This window comes from Panulirus ornatus, chromosome 63, assembly GCF_036320965.1.
Source record: "Panulirus ornatus isolate Po-2019 chromosome 63, ASM3632096v1, whole genome shotgun sequence".
In the NCBI taxonomy this organism is placed as follows: domain Eukaryota; kingdom Metazoa; phylum Arthropoda; class Malacostraca; order Decapoda; family Palinuridae; genus Panulirus; species Panulirus ornatus.
This window is the reverse complement of record NC_092286.1, coordinates 7,244,544-7,268,543: the sequence shown is the minus strand read 5'-3', so window position 1 is coordinate 7,268,543 and position 24,000 is coordinate 7,244,544. Positions and strand designations below refer to the sequence as shown.

Genomic DNA, 24,000 nt, shown 5'->3' with positions numbered 1-24,000 from the left:
ATACCGTCGTGTTTAAGGGTTGTACCGTCGTGTTGAAGGGTTATACCATCGTGTTTAAGGGTTGTACCATCGTGTTGAAGGGTTATACCATCGTGTTTAAGGGTTGTACCATCGTGTTGAAGGGTCGCACCGTCGTGCTCACAGCTTGTACCGTCGCATTCGAGCACCTCTCGCTCAAGTGGCTGTACTGTCCACGTTAAAGGTCATCATATCTTCGAGGTCAAGGCTTGAGGATCCTCTTCTTCCAGAAACATAGACGCAAATCATTCGAGTCGAATTACAGTATCCAACTACTCACAGGAGGAGCTTAAGGGTATTACGAACGTTCTAAAGCCGTTACTGTCGTGTTTGATCATCTATTGGTACTCTGTGTGTGAGGAGCAGGAGGAGGAGGAGGGAAGAGGGAAGGAGGAGCAGGGGATGTTTGAGAAAACTCGTGATGCTTCACACCTTAAACTTTTTCTCCTGCCTTACATTATGATCCTTTTGTATACTGTTTGGTATATCGACAGTTTCATCTCTTACTGTAATGTATTCGTCCGCTACGCTGACAATATAATGTTTTTTCTCAGTTCTTTTTAACTGGTAAGGTATTTACTCTGTCTTTGCCGTTTTTCGTGTGACAGGTCACTGCGAACATCCTAAAAAAAGTGGTTTCGAAAGCTGAAGAATTTGTCGTGGAAGATGTCCATCAACCTTACGTCTCCCATGTTGGGCAAATTAATAACCTCCAGCCTCTCGCTGTAGCTCATTATGCTTAATTCTAATACGTGTTGTCTTTGTTGCCCTCCTCTGGACTTGCTCTTTTAGTTCTTTGGAATTTGCAGTTCACGTCTTCTCGTTTCTTTACGTGGTCCTCTACGAGTCTTACGAATTCATTATCCATGATCAGCTGCTCTGAAAGTGCCAATCTACTCCTTATGAATTTATGGAAAGGATTTTATGGTTTATTACACTTTGCATTGTCCATTTTTTTTTTTTGTCAAATGTCATTACGTTTTTTTCCTTCATCTTGATATATAATCGTCCCTCGCTGCCTTTTTTTTTTTTGGTATGTTTTACTGAGCCATAACTCTGTGTTTTATGACCTCCTCCCTCTCCGTGTGTGCGGCCAAAAGTACCCATGTTCCAGCTCCGTCGTTTTAGATATTTTTACAGAACCTTCCAAAGGAATGACGTGTGTTATGTCAGTGGAGCTCCATTTCCCAAATTATGTTTCCAGAGAATTTCTTTAGTAGCCTAGCTTTTTGCCGTTTCCAGTTTCTTTCTAATCTTAAAACGTTTTTATTAACCGTAAATAATTGGACTCAGGGTCTGCAAGATCACATTTTCTCAGTTAATGTAGAATGTATAATATTTTCAGTTGCCTTGTTCCCCGTGTATGCAAATCAGATGTAAGTACGTTCGTGCATCAGCCCCTCCGATCCTAGTGTGCAGAGCGACAATACTGACACAGGAAACATTCCTGTGCACACACACACACTTAAAACCTTTATTCTCCGTCTACTTCGTGGCGCCGGCGAATCGAAACCCGGTCCTTCCGCTTGGCAACGAATGGCGTCCCGGCTTGCCAAGAAGAGACAGGACTTGGGGTTTCGAATCCTGGGCGCCCACAGGTAAATCATAACCTCCCAATTCTTACTTGACACTCACAGTTAATGCAGTCGCTTCCATTCACGTAATTCTCTTTAGAAGAATGTTATGAATTAATCACGGTGTGCTAATTTCTCCATCAGTTACTTTTCCCCCATTACGTATTCTCTGAATGGGGTCATCCCTCATTATTTCCTGGAATTTATTGATATCCCTTTATCGAGAGGGAGAATTCCTCCTTCCTCCCACCTTTGTCTTCTCGCCCTCTTCTTGCCCTGATACCTCCCTCCCGAGAGATAAGGTCAGCTATTATGTCTTCATTAAATCTTAGTCTTCGCTTCTCCAACAATATTAGATTTCTTTTTCCTCAATTCAGACCCTGAACTCCACTTTTTTTCTTTTTCTCCTACGATTACTACCAGTCCAATGGCGTTAGTTTGAATGGATTTAACATTCGATTTATCAGATATTCTTTTCCCTCTCCTTCTCCTGTAACCCCCCCCCCTCCCACACACACACACACACACACACACACACACACACACGCACACACACACCACAATTCCTTTTCACCAAGCCTGTTCTTGGCAAACATACATACAAGCTGTAAGGTCATTGATTATAACCTAACCTGCCAGAATTCAATTTTTTTTTTTAATCACAGTTCAAGCCTAGCTTGGGCCTAGGCTTGAACTGAATACAATCTACCTTTTTCCAGTTACAACATAGAACTGATGAAAAACTTTTTTTCCCCCCACAGAATTTAAATCTAACCTTTTTTTTTTTTTTTTTAAATTTACTGATGGTTGGTGATTTCGGCCCATCGACTGTCGGGGTCATTTAATGCCGTCAGCGATATTTTTTAAACGCTAGACGAAAGATCATAAACGCCTTCGTCTGGTGTTCCAAGTCCACTCTATAGCATTGTATATACGACCCTTGTACATACTGAAGTTAGGCGTTTAAAATGTTCACAGTTTGTGTGTGTGTGTGTGTGTGATTTAATGGCCTTTCAGCAGCCAATACCCCATTAAACCCCATCGACACACATACATCATTGTCAGCCTAGATACTGCACCTGACATGCGTTTAATAGGGGGAGACGGGCCGTATTAAACAAAACGTTTAACACTGTCCATACGTAGTGAGGCAGGCAGATGGTCGACAGCCACACGAGTGAGTTTATAAAAAAAAAAGTGAGTGACTTTTTTTTTTCTTTTTTTTTGTATATCTGTGTTTCGAAACTGTTGGTGGCGTTGTCAGGTTTGTTATATAGTGTAGCGGTCATAAATCCAGGTCTCATACAACAGTGGCTTCTGTCTGTTGCCTGGCCCTCATACAACAGTCGCTTCTGTCTGTTGCCTGGCCTCATACAACAGTCGCTTCTGTCTGTTGCCTGGCCTCATACAACAGTCGCTTCTGTCTGTTGCCTGGCCTCATTCAACAGTCGCTTCTGTCTGTTGCCTGGCCTCATACAACAGTCGCTTCTGTCTGTTGCCGGGCCTCATACAACAGTCGCTTCCTGTTGCTTGTCTCTGCAAAATCAATGTTGGCGTTGGCTTGTTGTTTTCCTCTCGATTGCAGTCTCAGAATTCCAGTTTAGTTTCATTGACTGATGGATATCCACACGCGCGCGCGCGTGTGTGTGTGTGTGTGTGTGTGTCTGTCTGTCTGTCTAGAGGTCTGATATTGTTGGCGTTACAAGCGTGGCTATGGTAAGAGGAAGTCTGGTGGAACCTTGTTAAAGTCACGTTGCTTTTCACTCCCACCCACACACACACACACACACACACACACACACACACACACCGTTTGCGCCTCGCTCTCATTATCCGAATGACGTTATTGGTGTTGGACCTGCATACCATGGGAGTGGCCGCTCCCCTCCTCCTCTCCTCCTCACACCCCAGGGCTCCTCCTTTAGCTGCCACTCCTCTTTCCCCCCAACTCCCTCCCTCCTCACTCACCCCAAGCCCGTTCAGGTTTCCCTCCAGTTCCCCCTTATTCCCGCGTCCACCCATCCCTCTCCACTCCAGTAGCCTTAGATACACACCTCACCTCCCTTCCTTCCCGAATCCGCGGAAGGGCATGGCAGAATCATCCCCCTCCCTCCTCCCGAACTCCCGACCCCTTCCCCAGACTAACACTGAGCCTCACTGGACCTGCTGCCGTTACTACAGACCCCCATGGGTTCCCCCCCCCTTCCTCATCACCAATTCCGATGGCGCGATCATATTTTTCTTTCGCCTCTCCCGCTGAAGAACCGGACGGGGCCTTTTGCATTGACTGCTGGATGTCCAAGGGGAGAGGCTAAGGGATGTAGGACCCAGGGCTGCTTCCTCCATCCCCCCCCCATCTCTCTCTCTCTCTCTCTCTCTCTCTCTCTCTCTCTCTCTCTCTCTCTCTCTCTCTCTCTCTCTCTCTCTCTCTCTCTCTCTCCCTCTCCTGAATGCTCTCCTTCCCCTCTCCCTCCCAAAGCCCTGACTGTATAAGAGTGTTAGGAGCGTAGGTTGGGAAGGGCCAAGTTGCCCTCTCCTCTCCTCTCCCCTTCTCTCTCTCTCTCTCTCTCTCTCTCTCTCTCTCTCTCTCTCTCTCTCTCTCTCTCTCTCTCTCTCCCCTCTCTCTCTCTCTCTCCCCTTCCTTCACCTCCTTCAATTAAAGAAACGAATTCTACCACCTCCTCCTGCCTCCCTCCTCCACGGAGAGTGTGTTCAATCAACGTCTCCATCATGACGACCAATAAACTCACCTGGCGCGACACTGATAAGCAACTTCCCCCAGCCCTGGGGAAGGGAGGGAGGCTTCTTCCCACCTGCCCAGGGGACAATCTAACCAAGTGTTGACGTATCATTCACCTGGCGTGTCAGTCAGTCAGTCAGGCGGTGTGACATGGGGTGGGAGGGTGGGTTCGAATCCGGTTGGCTGGGGGGTGAGGAAGCGGGTGTGTCTCCTGCCCCTGGTGAAGGTCTGTAGTTCGTAATTCTCTCTCTCTCTCTCTCTCTCTCTCTCTCTCTCTCTCTCTCTCTCTCTCTCTCTCTCTCTCTCTCTCTCTCTCTCTCTCTCTCTCTTTCTCTCTCTTTCCCTATCTATCTATTTATCTGTCTATTTCTTTCTGTCTATCTATCTATCTATCTATCTATCTATCTATCTATCTAGAGAAACACTGATTACGTCGTTTGTATCTGTCTGTATTATCATTTTCCTCTGTATATATATATATATATATATATATATATATATATATATATATATATATATATATATATATATAATATATATATATATAAGGATTAAACATCGTATAGAATTATTTTAGAATTGGTCCATCACACATAACTCTCCAGAAATAGAAAAAAAAACACTTCAAAAAAATAGTTACGTAAAATTGGTGACAAACTATGAAGGTATTTCTACCCTTAATTATGAGGGGTAAATCTCTCCCAAATTAACGATGTCAAGGAATTTTTTTTCCCCTCGTACACAGAGACGTAGATGTACGCTGGTGCGTACAATGTAAAGACCAAGACTCAAAAAAAAGGTGTGTATTTAGTGGCACATACGTTAATACTGTTCATTCAGATTTCTGTGCAATTTCTCCTGTATATTTCGATTTCATTAGATTAAATTCCACTCATATATATATATATATATATATATATATATATATATATATATATATATATATATATATATATATATATATGATCACACTAGCTCGTGATGGAAGTTATAAAGGTGAAATCACACTTCAGTAAGTCGTACAATCGTATTAAACATGTGATTTCTCTATGCATGTGGCACGACACGTTTCATGGAGATAGTCCACCTCCATCAGGTGCCAGTGCTTAACCCAGTTATGTCAAATCCCAATATCACAACGGAGTACGGACGTCCAGCGTCTGCCACTTACGTACACACACCACATTGACTGGCTTGACCGGCAGTAACTGTTGGACGGGAGAGCAACGTGGACATCTCTGTTCCGTTGTGGGGGTAGGATGATGATGGGCGGGGGTACGTACGTACTGACCTGTCTGCCACGGTACCAGGTAGGATGGGCAGGGTACTGACCTGTCTGCCACGGTACCAGGTAGGATGGGCAGGGTAGGGGCAGCCCCGCACTTCACACACCAGCAGCAGTCGGCTGCTCTCCTTCAGGAAGACCTCGCGTCCCGGGTAGACCCGCGCCACGGCCTCTGTTGCGAGCGAGGGAGGAGAGGTTAGTGTGGCAGGTCTCTGCGCCTCTCTCTCTCTCTCTCTCTCTCTCTCTCTCTCTCTCTCTCTCTCTCTCTCGCTTTCTCCTGCTCTCGATATCCTCAACCATCGCCGTCTTCTCTTTCCCCCCCACACTCACCCTTCCTACACCCTCTCTTTCCCCTTCCTCCTTTCTCCTCCTTTCTCCATCTATCCTTTCTCCTTCATCTTTCCTCCTTCCTCTTCTCTTTTACTTCCACTCTCTCTAGAGACCCCCAACGCTCTTGTTCTTTTACTCTTATTCTCTCTCCGTCTTACCCTACCTTCGTACCCCCTACCTATCAACTCCTGTTCCTTACTCTTAGCCTTACCCTACTCTCCCATCCCCTGTTCCTTACCCACAGGCTTGCCCTACTCTCCCACCCCGTGTTCCTTACCCACAGGCATGCCCTACTCTCCCACCTCCTGTTCCTTACCCACAGCCTTGCCCTACTCTCTCTCTCACACAGCTCGTCCAACCTGCCTTCCCTCTTCCCCCATCACTGGAGGTGACGCCCATATACCCACCTGTGACGAGGAGCGTGACGGAGGTGGAGATGGGTGGTGTGACGGAGACCTGGCAGAGGTAGGTGCCGGCGTCAGAGGGCCTCGCGTGGTGCAGTCGGAGCACCCACTGGGCGCCGCCCCCGGGGTTCACCGCCACGAACCTGCAGAAGGAGGAAGAGGCTCCTGGTGTTAACTGCAGAAGGAGGGAGGGGACAGAATGCGACGTGGGGTATAGATAGACGTGTGTAGTTACGTTAGAGGGGGGCACTAGGAGGCACAGAAGGAGACTTGAAAGTCACAGAAGGAGACGTGATGTCACAGAAGAAGGCACAAAAGGAGACGTGATGTCACAGAAGGCACAGAAGGAGACTCACAGTCACAGAGGGTGACGTGATGTCACAGAAGAATGCACAGAAGGAGACTGACAGTCACAGAAGGTGACTTGGTGTCATAGAAGGAGGCACAGAAGGAGACATGTAAATACAGACGACAGCAGAGAAGAAGAACGGAAAGAACATCGAGACAAAGAACTCGGGAATAAGAACGAGGCCCCAGACTATAAGAATGAAGATCAACATTTGTACAGAACAAACATTGAACAGTCTGACGGAAGTCAAATGCCAAAATGCAATCACTGAAATCGGTAGATATGACAGAAAGGGAAACAGACTGGAAGCAGTTACTCACTGTTCATTAAGGAAAAGTTTTAGTCTTAAAAAGCTTTTTGCATGAATAATGATTTGCATAAAAGATTCATAATCCAAAGTATTTACAGGCTTATTTCGAACTTATGGCAGGAGAGTGACACTGTCTTGGTTCCACGGTGCTTCAGGTTGATAGTGTGTTGGAGGAAGTATATTGTGGTGTGGATTCCAGAGGTTGGCTGTCCTCAGAACCAAACATGTTCCATATTAACGTTTGGTCTGGTGTGTGTGGAGCGTCATGCAAGTGTCCATCAGAAGACTTAGGTCACTTCTTGTCATGTATTTATGTAGATATCTTTTCCTTTTATCTTGGTCATTTTTTTTCATTTATTTATTCATTTACCGATTCGTATCTTCTTCCTCTTCTTCTTCTTCTTCTTCTTCTTCTTCTTCTTCTTCTTCTTCTTCTTCTTCTTCATCATCGTCATTATCATCATCATCATCATCATCATCATCTTCTTCTTCTTCTTCTTCGTCTTCTTCTTCTTCTTCTTCTTCTTCTTCTTCTTCTTCTTCTTCTTCTCCTTCTTTTTCTTCTTCTCTTCTTCGTCTTCATCATCATCATCATCATCATTCTTCTTCTTCTTCTTTTTCTTCTTCTTCTTCTTCTTCTTCTTCTTCTTCTTCTTCTTCTTCTTCTTCTTTTTCTTCTTCTTCTTCTTCTTTCATCTCATTCTTCTTCTTCTTCATCATCTCATTCTTCTTCTTCATCATCTCATTCTTCCTCTTCTTCATCTCATTCTTCTTCTTCTTCATCATCTCATTCTTCTTCTTCATCATCTCATTCTTCCTCTTCTTCATCTCATTCTTCTTCTCATCACAGATGCAGATACTGGCTCAAAGCCAGTGTCCAGTCTCATCGCCAGAGGTCTGCCTCTCTCTCTCTCTCTCTCTCTCTCTCTCTCTCTCTCTCTCTCTCTCTCTCTCTCTCTCTCTCTCTCTCTCTCTCTCCCACTCTCACTGGACGAAAGGGATCTCTCCCAGCAGCCAACCTCACTGAGAGACTGAGACTATCTCAACCCCCACCGCTGGCTGAACCCCAGTAAGTGATGCTGCATCTCTTTAAACTTTCATCTCCCTTTTACCCCCTTTTTTTTTGGTTTTCTCCCTTTACTTCCCCCACCCCATTTTTTTTCCTGTCATGGCCCATATTGAACACACACATCCCATGTTCTCTTGGCTTTAATGGTAAAAGAAAATGACGCGGATTTATTCTTTTAGTTTTTAAATCGAAGATTCTCCAGTCACGGACAGTAGTCTACATTACTGTCCCAATCACGGACAGTAGTCTACATTACTGTCCCATTCACGGACAGTAGTGTGCATTACTGTCCCATTCACGGACAGTAGTCTACATTACTGTTCCAGTCATGGACAGTAGTCTACATCACTATCCCAGTTACGGACAGTAATCTACATTACTGTCCCAATCACGGAAATTAGTCTACATTACTGTCCCAGTCACGGACAGTAGTCTACATTACTGTCCCAGTCACGGACAGTAATCTACATTACTGTCCCAGTCACGGACAGTAATCTACATTATTGTCCCAGTCACGGACAGTAATCTACATTACTGTCCCAGTCACGGACAGTAGTCTACATTACTGTCCCAGTCACGGACGTAGAAGTAAATCACCCAGGACACAGGACACGGAAGTAATCCACCCAAGGCATAGAAATAAACCACCCAGTTTGTCGTTTTCTATCAGCAGTGTGAGAGAAAATGGTATACGTGCCTTCCCACGAGAGGGCATAGAATATCTGTGATTGATAGCATCATTAACCTCGTATTGTATATATTCCTTGACCTGATGTGTGCCCATCGTATTGGATAATAAGTCTGCGTCTTCGTCTAGAGGCAAAGAGCAAGTAGTTAAGCGTCTGTAGGCGTTGCACATCGCATAGGCGTTTGAATTTAAGAGTTTTAGAAGGAGGGGAAAAAAATAAGAAAGGAGAAAGAAAAATTGGAGTTTTGTCATTGGTATATATACGAGTTGTGTGTGTGTGTGTGTGTGTGTGTGTGTGTGTGTATGTGTGTGGGTGTGTGTGTGTGTGTGTGTGTGTGTGTGTGTGTGTGTGTGTACACCCCTTTGAAGCCAGAGGGGTATATCTCTATCACCATCATCACCCCCCATCCCCACAGCGCCATCCCTTCCCCCCCTCCCCCTCTCCTCAGTTGACCCCCTTTGACCTCGTTAACCTGTAAAACTTTGTGAATTCGAAGCTTACGACGACGCAAATAGGTGGCGGAATGAGCGGAGCGGCGAATTTTGAAACGAGTCTCTCGTCGCCGACGTTGGCGAATGTAATGTAATGGACGAAGTTGGAAGGTCGGTGATTAATGTTCTGTTCCCGTCCCTCCTCCTCCTGGAACCTGCTCGTATTCCCTGGGCACCTGTTCTCATCCCTTGGCACCTGTCCCCATCAGTTTGCACCTGTTCTCATCCATTGCCATCTATTCGCATCCCTTGGCCTCTGTTCTCATCCTCTTGGCACCTATTTTCATCCATTAGGCACCTGCTCTCATCCCCTGGCACATGCTGTCACGTGTAGCATCTATTCTTATCACCTGGCACTTACTCTCATCACCTGACACATATTGTAACTCTCTGGCACCTTTTATCAACCCCCTCCTGGCACCTGCTTTCATCTCCTGTCACCTGCTTTCACCTCTGGCACCTACTCTCATCCCCCCTGGCACCTGTTATCATCCCTTGGTACCTTCCCTTCATCCTCTGGCATCTAGTCACACCCCCTAGAACCTATCCCCCATCTTCTGGCACCTGTCCCCCATCGTCTGACACATATTCTCGGCCCTTGACACTATTCCCGCCTGTCCCTGGCACCTTTATACGCCCGTGGCACCTTTATATGCACCTGGCACTGATCCCCATCCTTTGGCACGTATTCCCACTTTATAGAACGTATTGCCACCTCCTCCTCCTCCTCTCTCTCTTCCCACCCGAGGAATCCGATCCTCCTGTGGCACATATCCCCCACCCCGTGTGGCATCGATTCCATCCGTTCCCCATGGCACTTATTCCTCCCCCGTGGCACTTACTCCCATCTCCCGGCCAGATCAGTGGTTCTCGCAGATCCTGAACACAAGACCTTCCCCGCTAGGAGTGGAAGGTTTATTAAAACGCTGCGCCCAAGTTTATCTGTAAAGTTTGGATCCTTATGAAAGTGTTGTTCGTCAGAACCTCTCCACAGCAGAGGGATGGGGGAGTTCACTGGCCTTGGCTGGGATTCGCGTCCATTAGACCTCTGTCAGGAGGTCGTAAAACTTACGATTTCATGAGACGCAGGGCTTACGTACCGTTAGCCTCTTCTGTACGACGCCCACGACGCACGCCTTCGACCTGACTCTCGTTAATTGATCAGGGCAGAGAGCAAGGCTATTCACACACAAGTCTCGTGTGTCGTCGTGCTCAAGCGTCGTTCCGTCGTGCCAAGGGTCGTGCCGTCGTGCTCAAGGGTCGTGCCGTCGTGCTCAAGGGTCGTGTCTGAGCGCAGAAGGGTTGCGTCGTGGTTGTACCGCCGTGCTCAAGGGTCACAACGTTGTGCTCAAAGGGTTATATGTGCTGTTGTATCCTGGTTATTCCCTGAGGTTACAATGTATGAGATGATTTGCATATGATGATCATGAGGATAATAGTAGTAGTAATAATAATAATAATAATAATAATAATGATAATAACAACAATAATAATAATAATGATAATGATAATAATAATGATAATAATGATAATTATAATGATAATAATAATAATAATGATAATAATAATGATAATAATGATAATAATAGTAATAGTAATCATAATGATAATAATAATAATAGTATTAGGTGGATATCAGAGCTGAGGAGGGTAAAGGTAAATGTTAACAGAGAGAGGAAACTTTGAGGAGGAGACCGTGAACGCGAGCGACCAGTTGGTGCCAGATGTCGCTAGACAAACTAAGTTTACCTGTGGTCTGAGGTGTAGGTCGTCTCCCCCGCCGTCAGCAGGTGTATATCCCTCGCTCTCACCCACGACACCTGCAGGGAGAGATGGAATTCATACACGTACGTGAATTAGGCATTAAGTTGGGTTGATTGAATGGTCAAAGTATCACCTTAAGGTCATTTAAGCCCGAACCTGTACCGAAGATCAGACCTACGTACATTACATTACTTAGTTATAATAGTGCCTATACACATTACTTGAATAGTGAGGATGTTATGTATTCTGATGTAGTAATACAATGACGACATGCAGATGTGTGATGACATAATGACAGATGATTTACAGTATCCGCGAATGTTGATTTACACGATGACACACACACACACACACACACACACACACACACACACACACACACACACACACACACGCATGTAGAATAATACGAGTTTAAATCCTATTCATTCACTTTTACACTCACAAACATGCACTCATATATATATATATATATATATATATATATATATATATATATATATATATATATATATTGATAGTAGGGAGTGTATAAATCGGTTCGTGTTTACTTCCACGGAATCGAATACTAAGTGAGGATGAAAATGACTCCCCTTTTTGTGTCGTCGTCAAACAAAACCCGAACGACAAGTGGCTGAAAATCCCCTTAAAATAAAATACTTCATCTCATTGAGTTTTCGACCGTGCGTGCCATGAAATAAGGCTGAAAATCCTCCACCTGTGGGAGAGGTCGTGGGTCGCGGATTTCGACCTTATGTCCCGCCGGACGAGGGCTCTTCCCGCGTGAAAGATTTGGTCATCGGTCAACTCGCGATTTGATTGGCTGTCTTTGTGCCAGGTAATCACCCCAGACTCGTTCCGGGAGCAAGCAACTCCCCGTAGGAAGATGAAGCACTTGTGTCACTACTACCTTGACGGGTGTGTGTGTGTGTGTGTGTGTGTGTGTGTGAGTGTGTGTGTGTGTGTGTGTGTGTGTGTATGTGTGATTGTTAATTGTAATTGCTATTTGGGTATTACAGAGAGAGTTGTACTCTCGTGTTTCCCCGTCTCTTAGCCTTGTACTATATGAACCATTTCTTTACTCTTATGTGTTTGTAACACGCGCACGTGCGCACACACACACATACACACACACACATACATACACACAGAACAGCTGAAATGTATGTATATATATATATGCAAGTTTGTAAATATGTTGGTGTATGTATGTATAGATAGATGAATAAATAGCTCGCCAGATAAATAGATAGATGAACAGATAGATTGTTAGATAGATAGATTGATAGATAGCTAGATAGAAGTAAAGATGGATAGATAGATAGAGAGATAGATAGATAGATAGAAGTAAAGATGGATAGAGAGATAGATTCATAGATAGAGAGATAGATAGGTAGAAGTAAAGGTGGATAGATAGATAGAGAGATAGATAGATAGATAGATAGATAGATAGATAGAAGTAAAGATAGATAGATAGATAGATAGATAGATAGATGAATCTACTACACTGGACTTACTGTGTAGTTGTGAAGGTTCCTGACCACGCAGGTCAGGTAGGCGGTCTGGCCGATGGGCGCGTGGGCGTGGGCGTTGATCGAGGCGTTGACGAAGGAAGGGCCAACCAGCGTTGAGTACTGGACCGACTGGCGCTTGTGGGCGGGCACCTGGTCTCCCGTGGGCGTGTCCCTCGCCGCCCTCACGCCCCCGCCGCCGGCGCCGCCTGGTGGGAGGGGGTTAAAGGACCTGTTAGGATTCGTCGTGACGTCATTCGTTCGTAAATGTTCAGCTTGTGGTGATTCGTGGTGATTCGTGGTGATTGATTCGTGGTGATTGATTCGTGGTGATTCGTGTTGTTTGGGTGGGGATTCGAACGTGGTTATCGACGACAGAGTTCAAAGGTTACGGCCGTTGGATCATTGGTGAATTGACCCCCTTGAGCACGACGGGACGACTCCTTGAGCACGACGGTACGACCCCTTGAGCACGACGGTACGACCCGTTGAGCAAGACGGTACGACCCCTTGAGCAAGACGGTACGACCTCTTGAGTACGACGGTACGACTCCTTGAGCACGACGGGACGACCCCTCGAGCAAGACGGTACGACCCCTTGAGCAAGACGATACGACCCGTTGAACACGACGGTACGACCCCTTGAACAAGACGGCACGACCCCTTGAGCACGACGGGACGACCCCTTGAGCACGACGGTACGACCCCTTGAGCAAGACGGTACGACCTCTTGAGTACGACGGTACGACTCCTTGAGCACGACGGTACGACTCCTTGAGCACGACGGTACGACTCCTTGAGCACGACTGGACGACCCCTTGAGCACGACGGTACGACTCCTTGAGCACGACGGGACGACCCCTTGAGCACGACGGTACGACTCCTTGAGCACGACGGTACGACTCCTTGAGCAAGACGGTACGACCTCTTGAGCAAGACGGTACGACCCCTTGAGCAAGACGGTACGACCCCTTGAGCAAGACGGTACGACCCCTTGAACAAGACGGTACGACCCCTTGAGCACGACGGTACGACCCTTGCTCAGGGATCAGCCCATCTTACCCAATTGTACCCAAGGGTCATACCCGTCGTGCTCAGGGGGTCGTCGTACCCGTCGTCCTCAGGGGTCGTCGTACCCGTCGTGCTCAGGGGGTGGGGGGAGGGGGGGGGAGTCACACGCGACTCTAAATTCAGACTCAGGCAAGAAAGTTCAGGAAGCCTCGGGCCTTGTGACATCGCCTGACACCCAGAATGATATATGCCTTTGAGAGAGAGAGAGAGAGAGAGAGAGAGAGAGAGAGAGAGAGAGAGAGAGAGAGAGAGAGAATTGATGTGTTAAGTTCTGTGTGCGTGTGTGTGTGTGTGTGTCTGTGTGTGTCTGTGTATGTCTGTGTATGTGTGTGTGTATGTGTATGTGTGTGTGTGAGTGTGTCTGTGTGCGTGTGTCTGTCTGTCTTTCTGTGAGTATGTGTGTGTGTGTGTGTGTGTGTGTGTGTGTGTGTGTGTGTGTGTGTGTGTGTTTGCACACGACTGAACGGTGAGAAACCCTTATACGATCATATCAAAGTCTCACCTTAAGAACCTGTCTCCGATCTGACCATCAGAGGAAAGAAATAGAATGAGAAGAAATAAAACCCCACGACTGTAACCCACAGTGGGGGAGGAGAGGAACCCACTAGTGAAGAAAACCACAGTGGGGGAGGAGAGGAACCCACCAGTGAAGAAAACCACAGTGGGGGAGGAGAGGAACCCACGAGCGAAGAAAACCACAGTGGGGGAGGAGATGAACCCACCAGTGAAGAAAACCACAGTGGGGGAGGAGATGAACCCACCAGTGAAGAAAACCACAGTGGGGGAGGAGATGAACCCACCAGTGAAGAGAACAAGATTGTGAAGTGCTCGTCACAACAGCGTGTTCTTTGTCACTCATAAAATCACAAATTCTCTCACAAATTCGGTCAGAGACAGACAGACAGACACACAGAGAGACATAAAGATAGACTGACAGACAGACAGACAGACAGACAGACAGACAGACAGACAGACAGACAGACAGACACACACACACACACACACACACACACAACACAGACACACACACACACACACACACACACACATACACACACACACACACACACACACACACTCACAGACAGACACGTAGACAGACAGACAGACAAACACAGACACACACAGACGCACAGACACAGACACCCGGCAGGCAGTTCGACAGGTAGTGAGGGAAAGGGGTAGGGAGGCTGCCACTTTAGAAATTGCTCCGCTGAAGACAATGAAGAAAAACGTGAGGGGCGTGACTTATCACGCTCAGGGGGGGGGGGGGGGGTGGCGGTGTCGCTTCCTCTGATGTACTGGGGAGTGGGGAGGGTAGCACTGTTCTCCCCCCGAGGCGTCCCTTTATGTGCTGGGGTTGGGGAGGCGAGTGTCGTCTCCCCTGAGTCTCCGACGTGTTGAGGGGGTGTGGGGGGAAGGTGGTTTTTAGTCTCCCCCTCTGACGTGCTGTGAGGTGGGGAGGGAGAACGGAGGATGGAGTTTAAGATAGGGGCGGGAGGATGGGTCACAGAGGGGTGATAGGGTTGGGGAGAATAGGTGGGAGGTGCTGAAAGAAGAGGGTAATGGGGAGTTAGAGATGGAGAGGTGTGACACCCGGGGAGAGGCAGTGGGGAGGTAAGGAGGGCAGAGGGGTGGATACTTTGGTACCTTTAGGGAGGAGAAGGATGGGGGCCTGGCTGATGGCTGTTGGCGAGGATGGTGGAGCAGGATGGTGGAGCTGGTGGTGGTGGTGGTGAAGGGTGTTGGGGATGGTGGTGATGGTGGTGTCTGTAGTGTTTGTGATGGTGGTGGTTCGTGGTTGTGGTGGTGATGGTGGTGAGGTGGTGGAGTTGATGGTGGTGGAGGTGGTGGAGTGGTGGAGTTTGTGGTGGAGTTTGTGGTGGTGTTGGTGGTGTTGGTGGAGAATGACCACAGGGCCGGCTCTGCAGCACAGAGTCTGAAGCTCCTCCAGTGATTCTCTGTGGAGCCCAGGGTCCATCTGTGCCACAGCACAGTTTTGGACAATCACATGTTTACCCAATGGCATCCTAGCTTCGTCGCTTCGATGTATATCAACTGACTGCTATATTTCTCTCTTGTGTCTCCCCTGATGATGTGATTATTACACGAAAGTGCACTTGGGAACTTTTCGTGTTTCATTTTCCCCGTGGACTCATAGGAATATATGTATATATATATATATATATATATACATATATATATATATATATATATATATATATATATATATATATATATATATATATATATATATATGTATATATATATATGTATATATATATATATATATATATATATATATATATATATATATATATATATATATATATATTATCCCTGGGGATAGGGGATTAAGAGTACTTCCCACGTATTCCCTGCGTGTCGTAGAAGGCGACTAAAAGGGGAGGGAGCAGGGGGCTGGAAATCCTCCCCTCTCGTTTTTTTTTTTTTTCCAAAAGAAGGAACAGAGAATTGGGCCAGGTGAGGGTATTCCCTCAAAGGCCCAGTCCTCTGTTCTTAACGCTACCTCGCTAATGCGGGAAATGGCGAATAGTTTGAAAGAAAGAAAATATATATATATATATATATATATATATATGTAAGGTTTTCCTTGTCCCTACCCATCCATTCTCGAATCTGTAGTCCCAACAAACTCTTTCGCAACAAGGGCGTATCTGTTTGCAGTTTAAATGCTTCAGCCACTTATGTTCTTCGTTATTAGGCTTTTAAAGTCGTCCACAAACACAGTCGCAAGAGGCACTTAGCGACAGGGTTAATGACACACTCACATTAATTACAAACTCTCACTTGCACAGCTGCTGAACTCGTGTTCAGTTTATGTGAGAAGTTCTCATGAACATTCTCTCCGGCACTGATGAACTTATTTGTTCACAAACTGACGAACTAACTCTTTAACGAACACAAGCTACATAAACTATATATCTGTCTGTCTAGCTATCTAATATATATATATATATATATATATATATATATATATATATATATATATATATATATATATATATATATATATATATATGTATATATATATATATATATATATATATATATATATATATATATATATATATATATATATATATATATATATATGTGTGTGTGTGTGTGTTTGTGTGTGTGTGTGTGAAATATCTGATACAGCTTAAGGACCCGTTTCGCAAAGGGCATTAAACCCGCGTCTAAGGCTGCGCTACTTTCAGTAGCAGGTCAGTAGCCGGGAGAATGAGTTGGACTCCTGTGAAGTGAACACCTCATTGACAACACTATATTCTCTATCGTCTCCTCCTGGCCATAGATACAACCTCGCCATAGTTTGACTCACCCCCTCGCGTAAGTCCGGGGTAACACCTACGTAAACATATGGGTATATGGAGGAAGCCCGCGTAACTTGACGAAGCCAAAGCGTAGGTAGGAATTAGCGTAGGAAAACGTTGACCCTTGAACTCAACCCACCAAAAAAAAAAAAAAAGAAAAGAAATTATCGTGAAGGAGAAACAACATCGGGTCCAAACGCGTTAGATAAATCAACGGGATGCGAAGTAAGGAACTCAAGTTTTGGACACGACGCGAAACCAAAGCCCCGAGATGAAGATTTGTAACTTAAGCTACTGATAATAACTTGACGCTCTTCAGGAAAGTTAGGGACATTTATTTCCTTCTTTTTTTGTGTGTATATAGGGACAGTTTAAGCACTTGGGATGAAACTGAAAGATTTAAGTAGAAGAGAAGATTACGGGTAACGGAAGGGACAGAGGGTAAGATACGAGGGTAAAGTAATGTTGGGCATTAAGGTAAGATAGATAGATAGATAGATAGAGAGAGAGAGAGAGAGAGAGAGAGAGAGAGAGAGAGAGAGAGAGAGAGAGAGAGAGAGAGAGAGAGAGAGAGAGAGAGAGTCAGGACATTTAAGACATCCTGGTAAAGTTATTAATAATACCCTTCGGGAACATAGGACATTTAAGGTAAGGTTAGGTTATTAGGAAAGGCAGGAGGCGGTAAGGCACGCTGTGGCGCACGGCCAGACACACCGCCGTCACCGGCCACACATGTGGTAGAATATTACAGGGGAAGAAAGGCTGGCGGTGTGTTGTGTAACTGGCAGACAGGTCACGCTGGCAGGTTGTGTGTTGTGCCCTCGACTGGAGCATTAATAACTGACCAGCAGCCGCCCCCAGAGACCCTCCACCACAACTACTTCCACTACCACCACTACCACTACCACCACTACCATTACTACTACCACTACTGCTACCACCACTGCTACCACTATTGCTACCACCACTACCATCACTACCACCACTACCACCACTACCATTACTACCACCACTACCACTACTGCTACCACTACCACTACTGCTACCACCACTACCACTACTACCACTATTGCTACCACCACTACCACTACTACCACTATCACTACTACTACCACTACTACCACTATCACTACTACTACCACTACTATCACTACTGCTACCACCCCCCACTACCACCACTACCACCACGAACACCACTACTACCACTACCACTACTGCTACCTTCACCACTCCCACTACCACCACTACTACTACCACCACCACCACCACTACCACCACTACCACTACCACCACTACCACTAACACTGACTTCAGCGCTCCGCTGGGCACTTCCAGGGCCTGGGGTAAGAGTGGAGGGAGAGCAAGGAGGGTGAGGGAGAGAGGGTTGAGAGTGAAGGAAGATGAGAAGGGAGGCTGGAGGAAGATGAGGGGAAAGTGAAAGTGGGTGAAGTAAGATGGAAGATAGTGAGTGAGTCGCCGCGTGATAATGGATTAGATTGATCAATTAGGGATAATTATCATATAGGTGAACGATTAATGATATAATGCGAGGTAAGTGGGATAGATCGATAGATACTGAACTATTAGATTGACGTTGACGAATCGATGGACGCGGTTGATCATTGGAAAGTTGATGACCGAGTAATATACTGTATGTATTAATCATTCTTTAATCTTGGGAATAGATAAAGAATAATCCTGGGTAATGTAAATTTCGAATCTTAAATCATCTCATTCCAAATGTGATTAATTTGAAAAAACACAGATAAATTGAAAAAGGTTTCACTTAATTATCTCCAATGTTTTTATGAAGTCGTTTACATCAGAAATTAAGCTTAATTAAAAAACAAGAAGATAAATTGATACAATTTTCATGAGAACAACCCGCAGTAGCAGGCAATTTTTTTTTTTTTTTTCGTACAAAACTATGATTAATCATGAGAGTAATTTTTCGTAAGATTATTGTTATTATCCATCTTGATTAGTTCGTTTGGCAGGATTACTTGAGACGAGAGTGAGATTAATTGGTCCTAGGTTACGAGTAGTTACAGGTGGACCATGGTTATAGATGGTTCATGATTACAGGTGGACCATGGTTATAAATGGCCCATAATTACAGGTGGACCATGGTTATAAATGGCCCATAATTACAGGTAGACCATGGTTATAGATGGTTCATGATTACAGGTGGACCATGGTTATAAATGGCCCATAATTACAGGTGGACCATGGTTATAAATGGCCCATAATTACAGGTGGACCATAGTTATAAATGGTCCATAATTACAGGTGGACCATGGTTATAAATGGTCCATGATTACGGGTAGACCATAGTTATCAATGGTCCATGATTACAGATGGACCACTGCTTCATGTGGGCCATGGTTATAGGAGGTTCGTAATTGGGCTACAGTCAACTCACTGGTCGTGTCAGAGCCTGGCATTGTCACGCATGTTGGACACAGTCCTGTCCGACGTGAAGCACACGGGAGGGGAGGGTGTGGGTTGGGTTTGCCTTGCACCACCACCGTGTGCTGGCGTCCGTGTTCCCTCTGCTTATGATCGTGTCTTGTGGACACTCGACCGAGGTGGGGAAGGTCGTCACCCGTGAGGGCTTGCTGGAAGGCACAGGTAAGTGCAAAGTAGGAGTTAGTGGGGGGAAGAAGGAAGGAAAGGAATCGAATTCTCCCTGTCTTTCTCTCTGCCCGGTGTTGGTCACAACTTTATATAGAGTTCGTGGGAAAAACAAAAGAAACTCGATCCCCCTTTTAGCGAGCCTCATGATCACCCATGATACCTCGTTCGCTCTTTCTCTTCTAAGATATTAAAGGTCTGAAAAGTTCTCAGACAGAGAAGATGGCCGGCCGGCACCACCCAACCTTTACTACGAAAGAAAGAAAGAAAGAAAGAAAGAAAGAAAGAAAGAAAGAAGATAGAAGACTTGGATGATTGGATTGCTGCTTATTATTGTTGATTATTATTGTCTTGTTCTCTTGACGATGGACGATCCGATGTGGACAATCTCAGATGGCCTTATTCCTTCGCTGCTGCCTAGGGTAATACCCAAATTAGCTTCCATTATTACAAATTTGCTTCCATTGTTGCTTAACCCCCCACCCAGACGTGGAGTCAGTCTGTTTGAGATCTCTGTGGTCGACCTCGCTCTCTCAGCGACGCTGTGGGTATGTCAAGTTGTTTTTACAACTCTTTTCTTTGTAAGAATTTTTAATGTTGGCCTCTCGGGAATGCAGTTGTCGTATAAACTATTCGTGGGTCTTCTCTGACAGACGCAAGAGACGTGTGGCCGTTCGTTATATGACGTAGTTTTGGATACCGAACTTCAGGGGGAGGTTAGATGGCCAATTATACGATTTTTCCACCTTTTCTTTTTTTTAAACCATCATCACATTTTTTTCTTTCTTTTACTCTAACTTGTTTGAACTGCCTCCTTTTTTTTTTTTTTATTCTAAGTCTTATGCCTTTTGTTGCATGAGACAACCACTTAATACCTTAATTCCTGCATGGAAACCACGTATTTGCTGCAGGTTATGTACAGTGTTTGAGGCTGACTGAGGCTTTTCTCTTCAACAAGTTGGATGGGTTTGCATGATTAAGTCAACAACGGACGCGAGGGCCGTGTACTGCAAGAGTCATGGGCTTAAACCTTTTTCTTTTTTTCTGAGCAGTTTCGTCCAGATGTGTGGTGAAGACTAATGAGGTCTGGGATTATTATCTTCTGTTCGACCCATACAGCACGATGGTGCGACCCTTGAGCACGACGGTACGACCCTTGAGCACGATGGTTCGACCCTTGAGCACGATGGTACGACCCTTGAGCACGATGATACGACCCTTGAGCACGATGATACGACCCTTGAGCACGACGGCACGACCCTTGAGCACGATGATACGACCCTTGAGCACGATGATACGACCCTTGAGCACGATGATACGACCCTACTATTTTAGGCTTGATGGTTAAGTCAAAAGCCAGACCATTATACATAAGGATCGTACCGTCGTGCTCATGGATCGTACCGTCGTGCTCATGGATCGTACCGTCGTTCTCCAGATATTAAAGTCGGATGATAAGATATACGATTTATCCTCCTGCACAATGCATAATTTTCACCACCTCTCATCTAAGTTTTCAGACTTCTTCATTTTTTTTTTTTTAGTTCTCATAATTGTTTATCTTTGTCTTTCCTTCCCTTCTTCTTCTTTCTCTCTCTCTCTCTCTCTCTCTCTCTCTCCTTCCTCATTCTCCAGCATCTTCGCGATCACGATACCTTTTACCCTCAAAACACCATCACGCCCTCAGGGAAGCTACTCCTTCCTCCTCCTCCTCCTCCTCCTCCTCCTCCTCCTCCTCCTCCTCTTCCTCCTTCTCCGTCGCTCTGGTTCCATCGAGCGAGTTACCAGGACGCGTCCGACTTTGCTGCTGAGCTCTGAGGAACGACTCAGGGAAAAGGTATAGTATATGAGGAAGGTTCACAATGCAGAAACGTATATGTGATATATATAGATCGTGAATTGTCACATGCATTTCAACAACAATTCAGCCACGCACTGCGTAGTGTGGCGCGCATGGTTTGCCCGATGGTGGCCAGGCCATAGACAAAAGTATCGTAGAAAACTGTGAAGCCAACCCGAGACACGCGAGTCGAAGCGGTTCATAGATACGGGTGGTTGGCATCCATCTACAGCGGGGTTTAACTGTTGTCCCCCTCCTCGTTCTGCGTGAGGGACAAGCGTTGAAAAGGTAATACGTCAACGGCACGAATACGGCTGGACGTAGACGTGCCTATCAGTACGACGAGGGCGTTCGTAGAGGCAAAAAAAGGTTTTCCGATGTACATTGAGCGTGGGAGGATGACGTCAGGGTACGAGTAATGCTGTATGATCCAGGTTATCGAGGTGTTTACATTGCCATGCTCGCCTTCACTTTCGGTAATGACCAGAATTCACGTTTACGCTTGTTGAACCTTAAATGTTAATGACTGAATACAAAGGTCAGCGGATCATTAGGCGTGTAGACTACTCGTTCAGGCGTCGCACGACTGAAATGAAACGTTTCACGAGAATGGTTGAAAAACCTGGCGCCGACTGCGGGTTCATTCTCTTTATTTCCATATTTTTCCCTCCCCCCACACACACACGTCTCGATCTCACGCGGTATTGATGTTGGTGTTGTTGTGGTAGGAGAGGAGGAGGAGGAGGAGGAAGAGGAAGAGGAAGGAGGGAGGGAGGCAAGCAAGCAAGCAAGCTCGGGCCCGCTGTGTTGTGCTGTTCCCCCACCCCCTCCATACAGAGGCTCTTGTGAATCTTTTTTCCTTCTCTTTTTGCACGACTTGACAGTAACAGAGGCGGTGGGCGATGCACACCCCAGGTAAAAGCATCGTTGCCTCCCCCAGGCACAATGGCTCCCACTTGTATAACGTTGTGCCTTTGGTGGAAAGAGGAACTACTATTATAACTTATATATATATATATATATATATATATATATATATATATATATATATATATATATATATATATACCCTAGTTTGAGGCAGGTACCCATTTTATTGACCAACCCCCAGGGGTGGATGAACAGCTGGGTTGATAGTGGACTGACTCCTGCATCCAGGATTCGAACCTATGCACTCGACCTTGGGCGGACCGTGAATGTATCACAGTCTAGAACACTAACCGATAATATATATATATATATATATATATATATATATATATATATATATGTATATATATATATATATATATATATATATATATATATATATATATATATATATATATTTATATATATATATATATATATATATATATATATATATATATATATATATATATATATATATATATATATATGCTATGGAAATTGAATGTGTGTGTGCTTATTTATTCGTACTGTACTGAAAGGGATTTTACTCTTGTGGGACCCATTCTTTTGAACCATCTCTTCTAGTTGATGCTGAATTTCAATGTTTTTTTCTCTGTATTTGTGTATTGTATTTTTGTTATTTTTTCATTCTGTTGTGTATATTGTAATGTGTGTGTGTGTGTGTGTGTGTGTGTGTGTGTGTGTGTGTGTGTGTGTGTGTGTGTGTATGTGTTAAAACTACAATTAAAACTCTTCTTTTTCTCGACGTATTGAGCGCCCTTGCCTGCAATATTTGCTGCCTCTTCCCAGCATGAATGAGAACATAACGTAAGTTGCATGATCGTAAAGTAAATTCATAGCGTGTAAAACTTCATCCTAGTACAGTGGAAAATACCTAATCACTGATAGGTAATTACACACACACACACGCAAGGAAACAAAAGGCCATTGTTTCGTTGACCATCTGAATGAATTTATTCTCTCGTTGAAAAAAAATGTCTGTAGAATTTCCCCCCGTCTTTGCATTAGCCTTAGCACGTGTAAACACGACCCTCATGACGACATCTGGAAATATACATATGATCAACGTCTCCAACTTGTGTGTGTGTGTGTGTGTGTGTGTGTGTTGTAGTGTTCATGGCCCGGTCCTGCCTGGCGTTGGACGCTGGCTTGAACCCTGGAGGGAGGGCAGGGCTGTCCGCCACACCCCGGACGAGGAACCAGTCGTCCTCGCTAATTGGCCTCCTCGTACCTTTGCCACCATTCATTAGTATTCGGGTTATCACGCCGGGACGAACTGCCCCATTCTAACTTATGCCTCCTCCTCCCTCCCCGGCTCCTCCCGTCACCCGAAGCCAGCCCCTCCCCTTCTCCCCCCGCGCCATGTGCAGGACGACACCGTCCCCCGTTGTCGCCGCCGTCGCTTTTCTGATTTATATGTCGTCGACACTCGCCAGGTGCGCATCAGATGGTAATTGGAATTTGTGAATCCATGAGCGACTTGGAGGCTGGCTAGGCAGTCTGGGGGAGGAGGAGGAGGTGGAGGAGGAGGAGGAGGAGGAGGAGGTGGAGATGGAGGAGCAGGCAGAGCGTGGTGGTTCCCGCAGGCAGGACCCATGTGAAGGCAGGGCCTCGAATTTGTATGATTTGTGACTCAGTTATGCGATGCCG

At 45.5% G+C, this 24,000-nt stretch overlaps 1 protein-coding gene across 1 annotated transcript in view; it reads right to left on the bottom strand.

Moving 5' to 3' along the window:
- Positions 1–24,000, bottom strand: part of LOC139746038 (uncharacterized) — a 118,256-nt gene that overhangs the window by 7,085 nt on the left and 87,171 nt on the right. Inside the window, exons 3-6 of the mRNA XM_071656853.1 lie at positions 12,541–12,743; positions 11,009–11,079; positions 6,355–6,494; positions 5,665–5,789 (exon numbers count right to left, since the gene is read on the bottom strand). Coding sequence (XP_071512954.1) covers positions 5,665–5,789; positions 6,355–6,494; positions 11,009–11,079; positions 12,541–12,743 — 539 coding nt within the window. The remainder of the gene's footprint in view (positions 1–5,664; positions 5,790–6,354; positions 6,495–11,008; positions 11,080–12,540; positions 12,744–24,000) is intronic.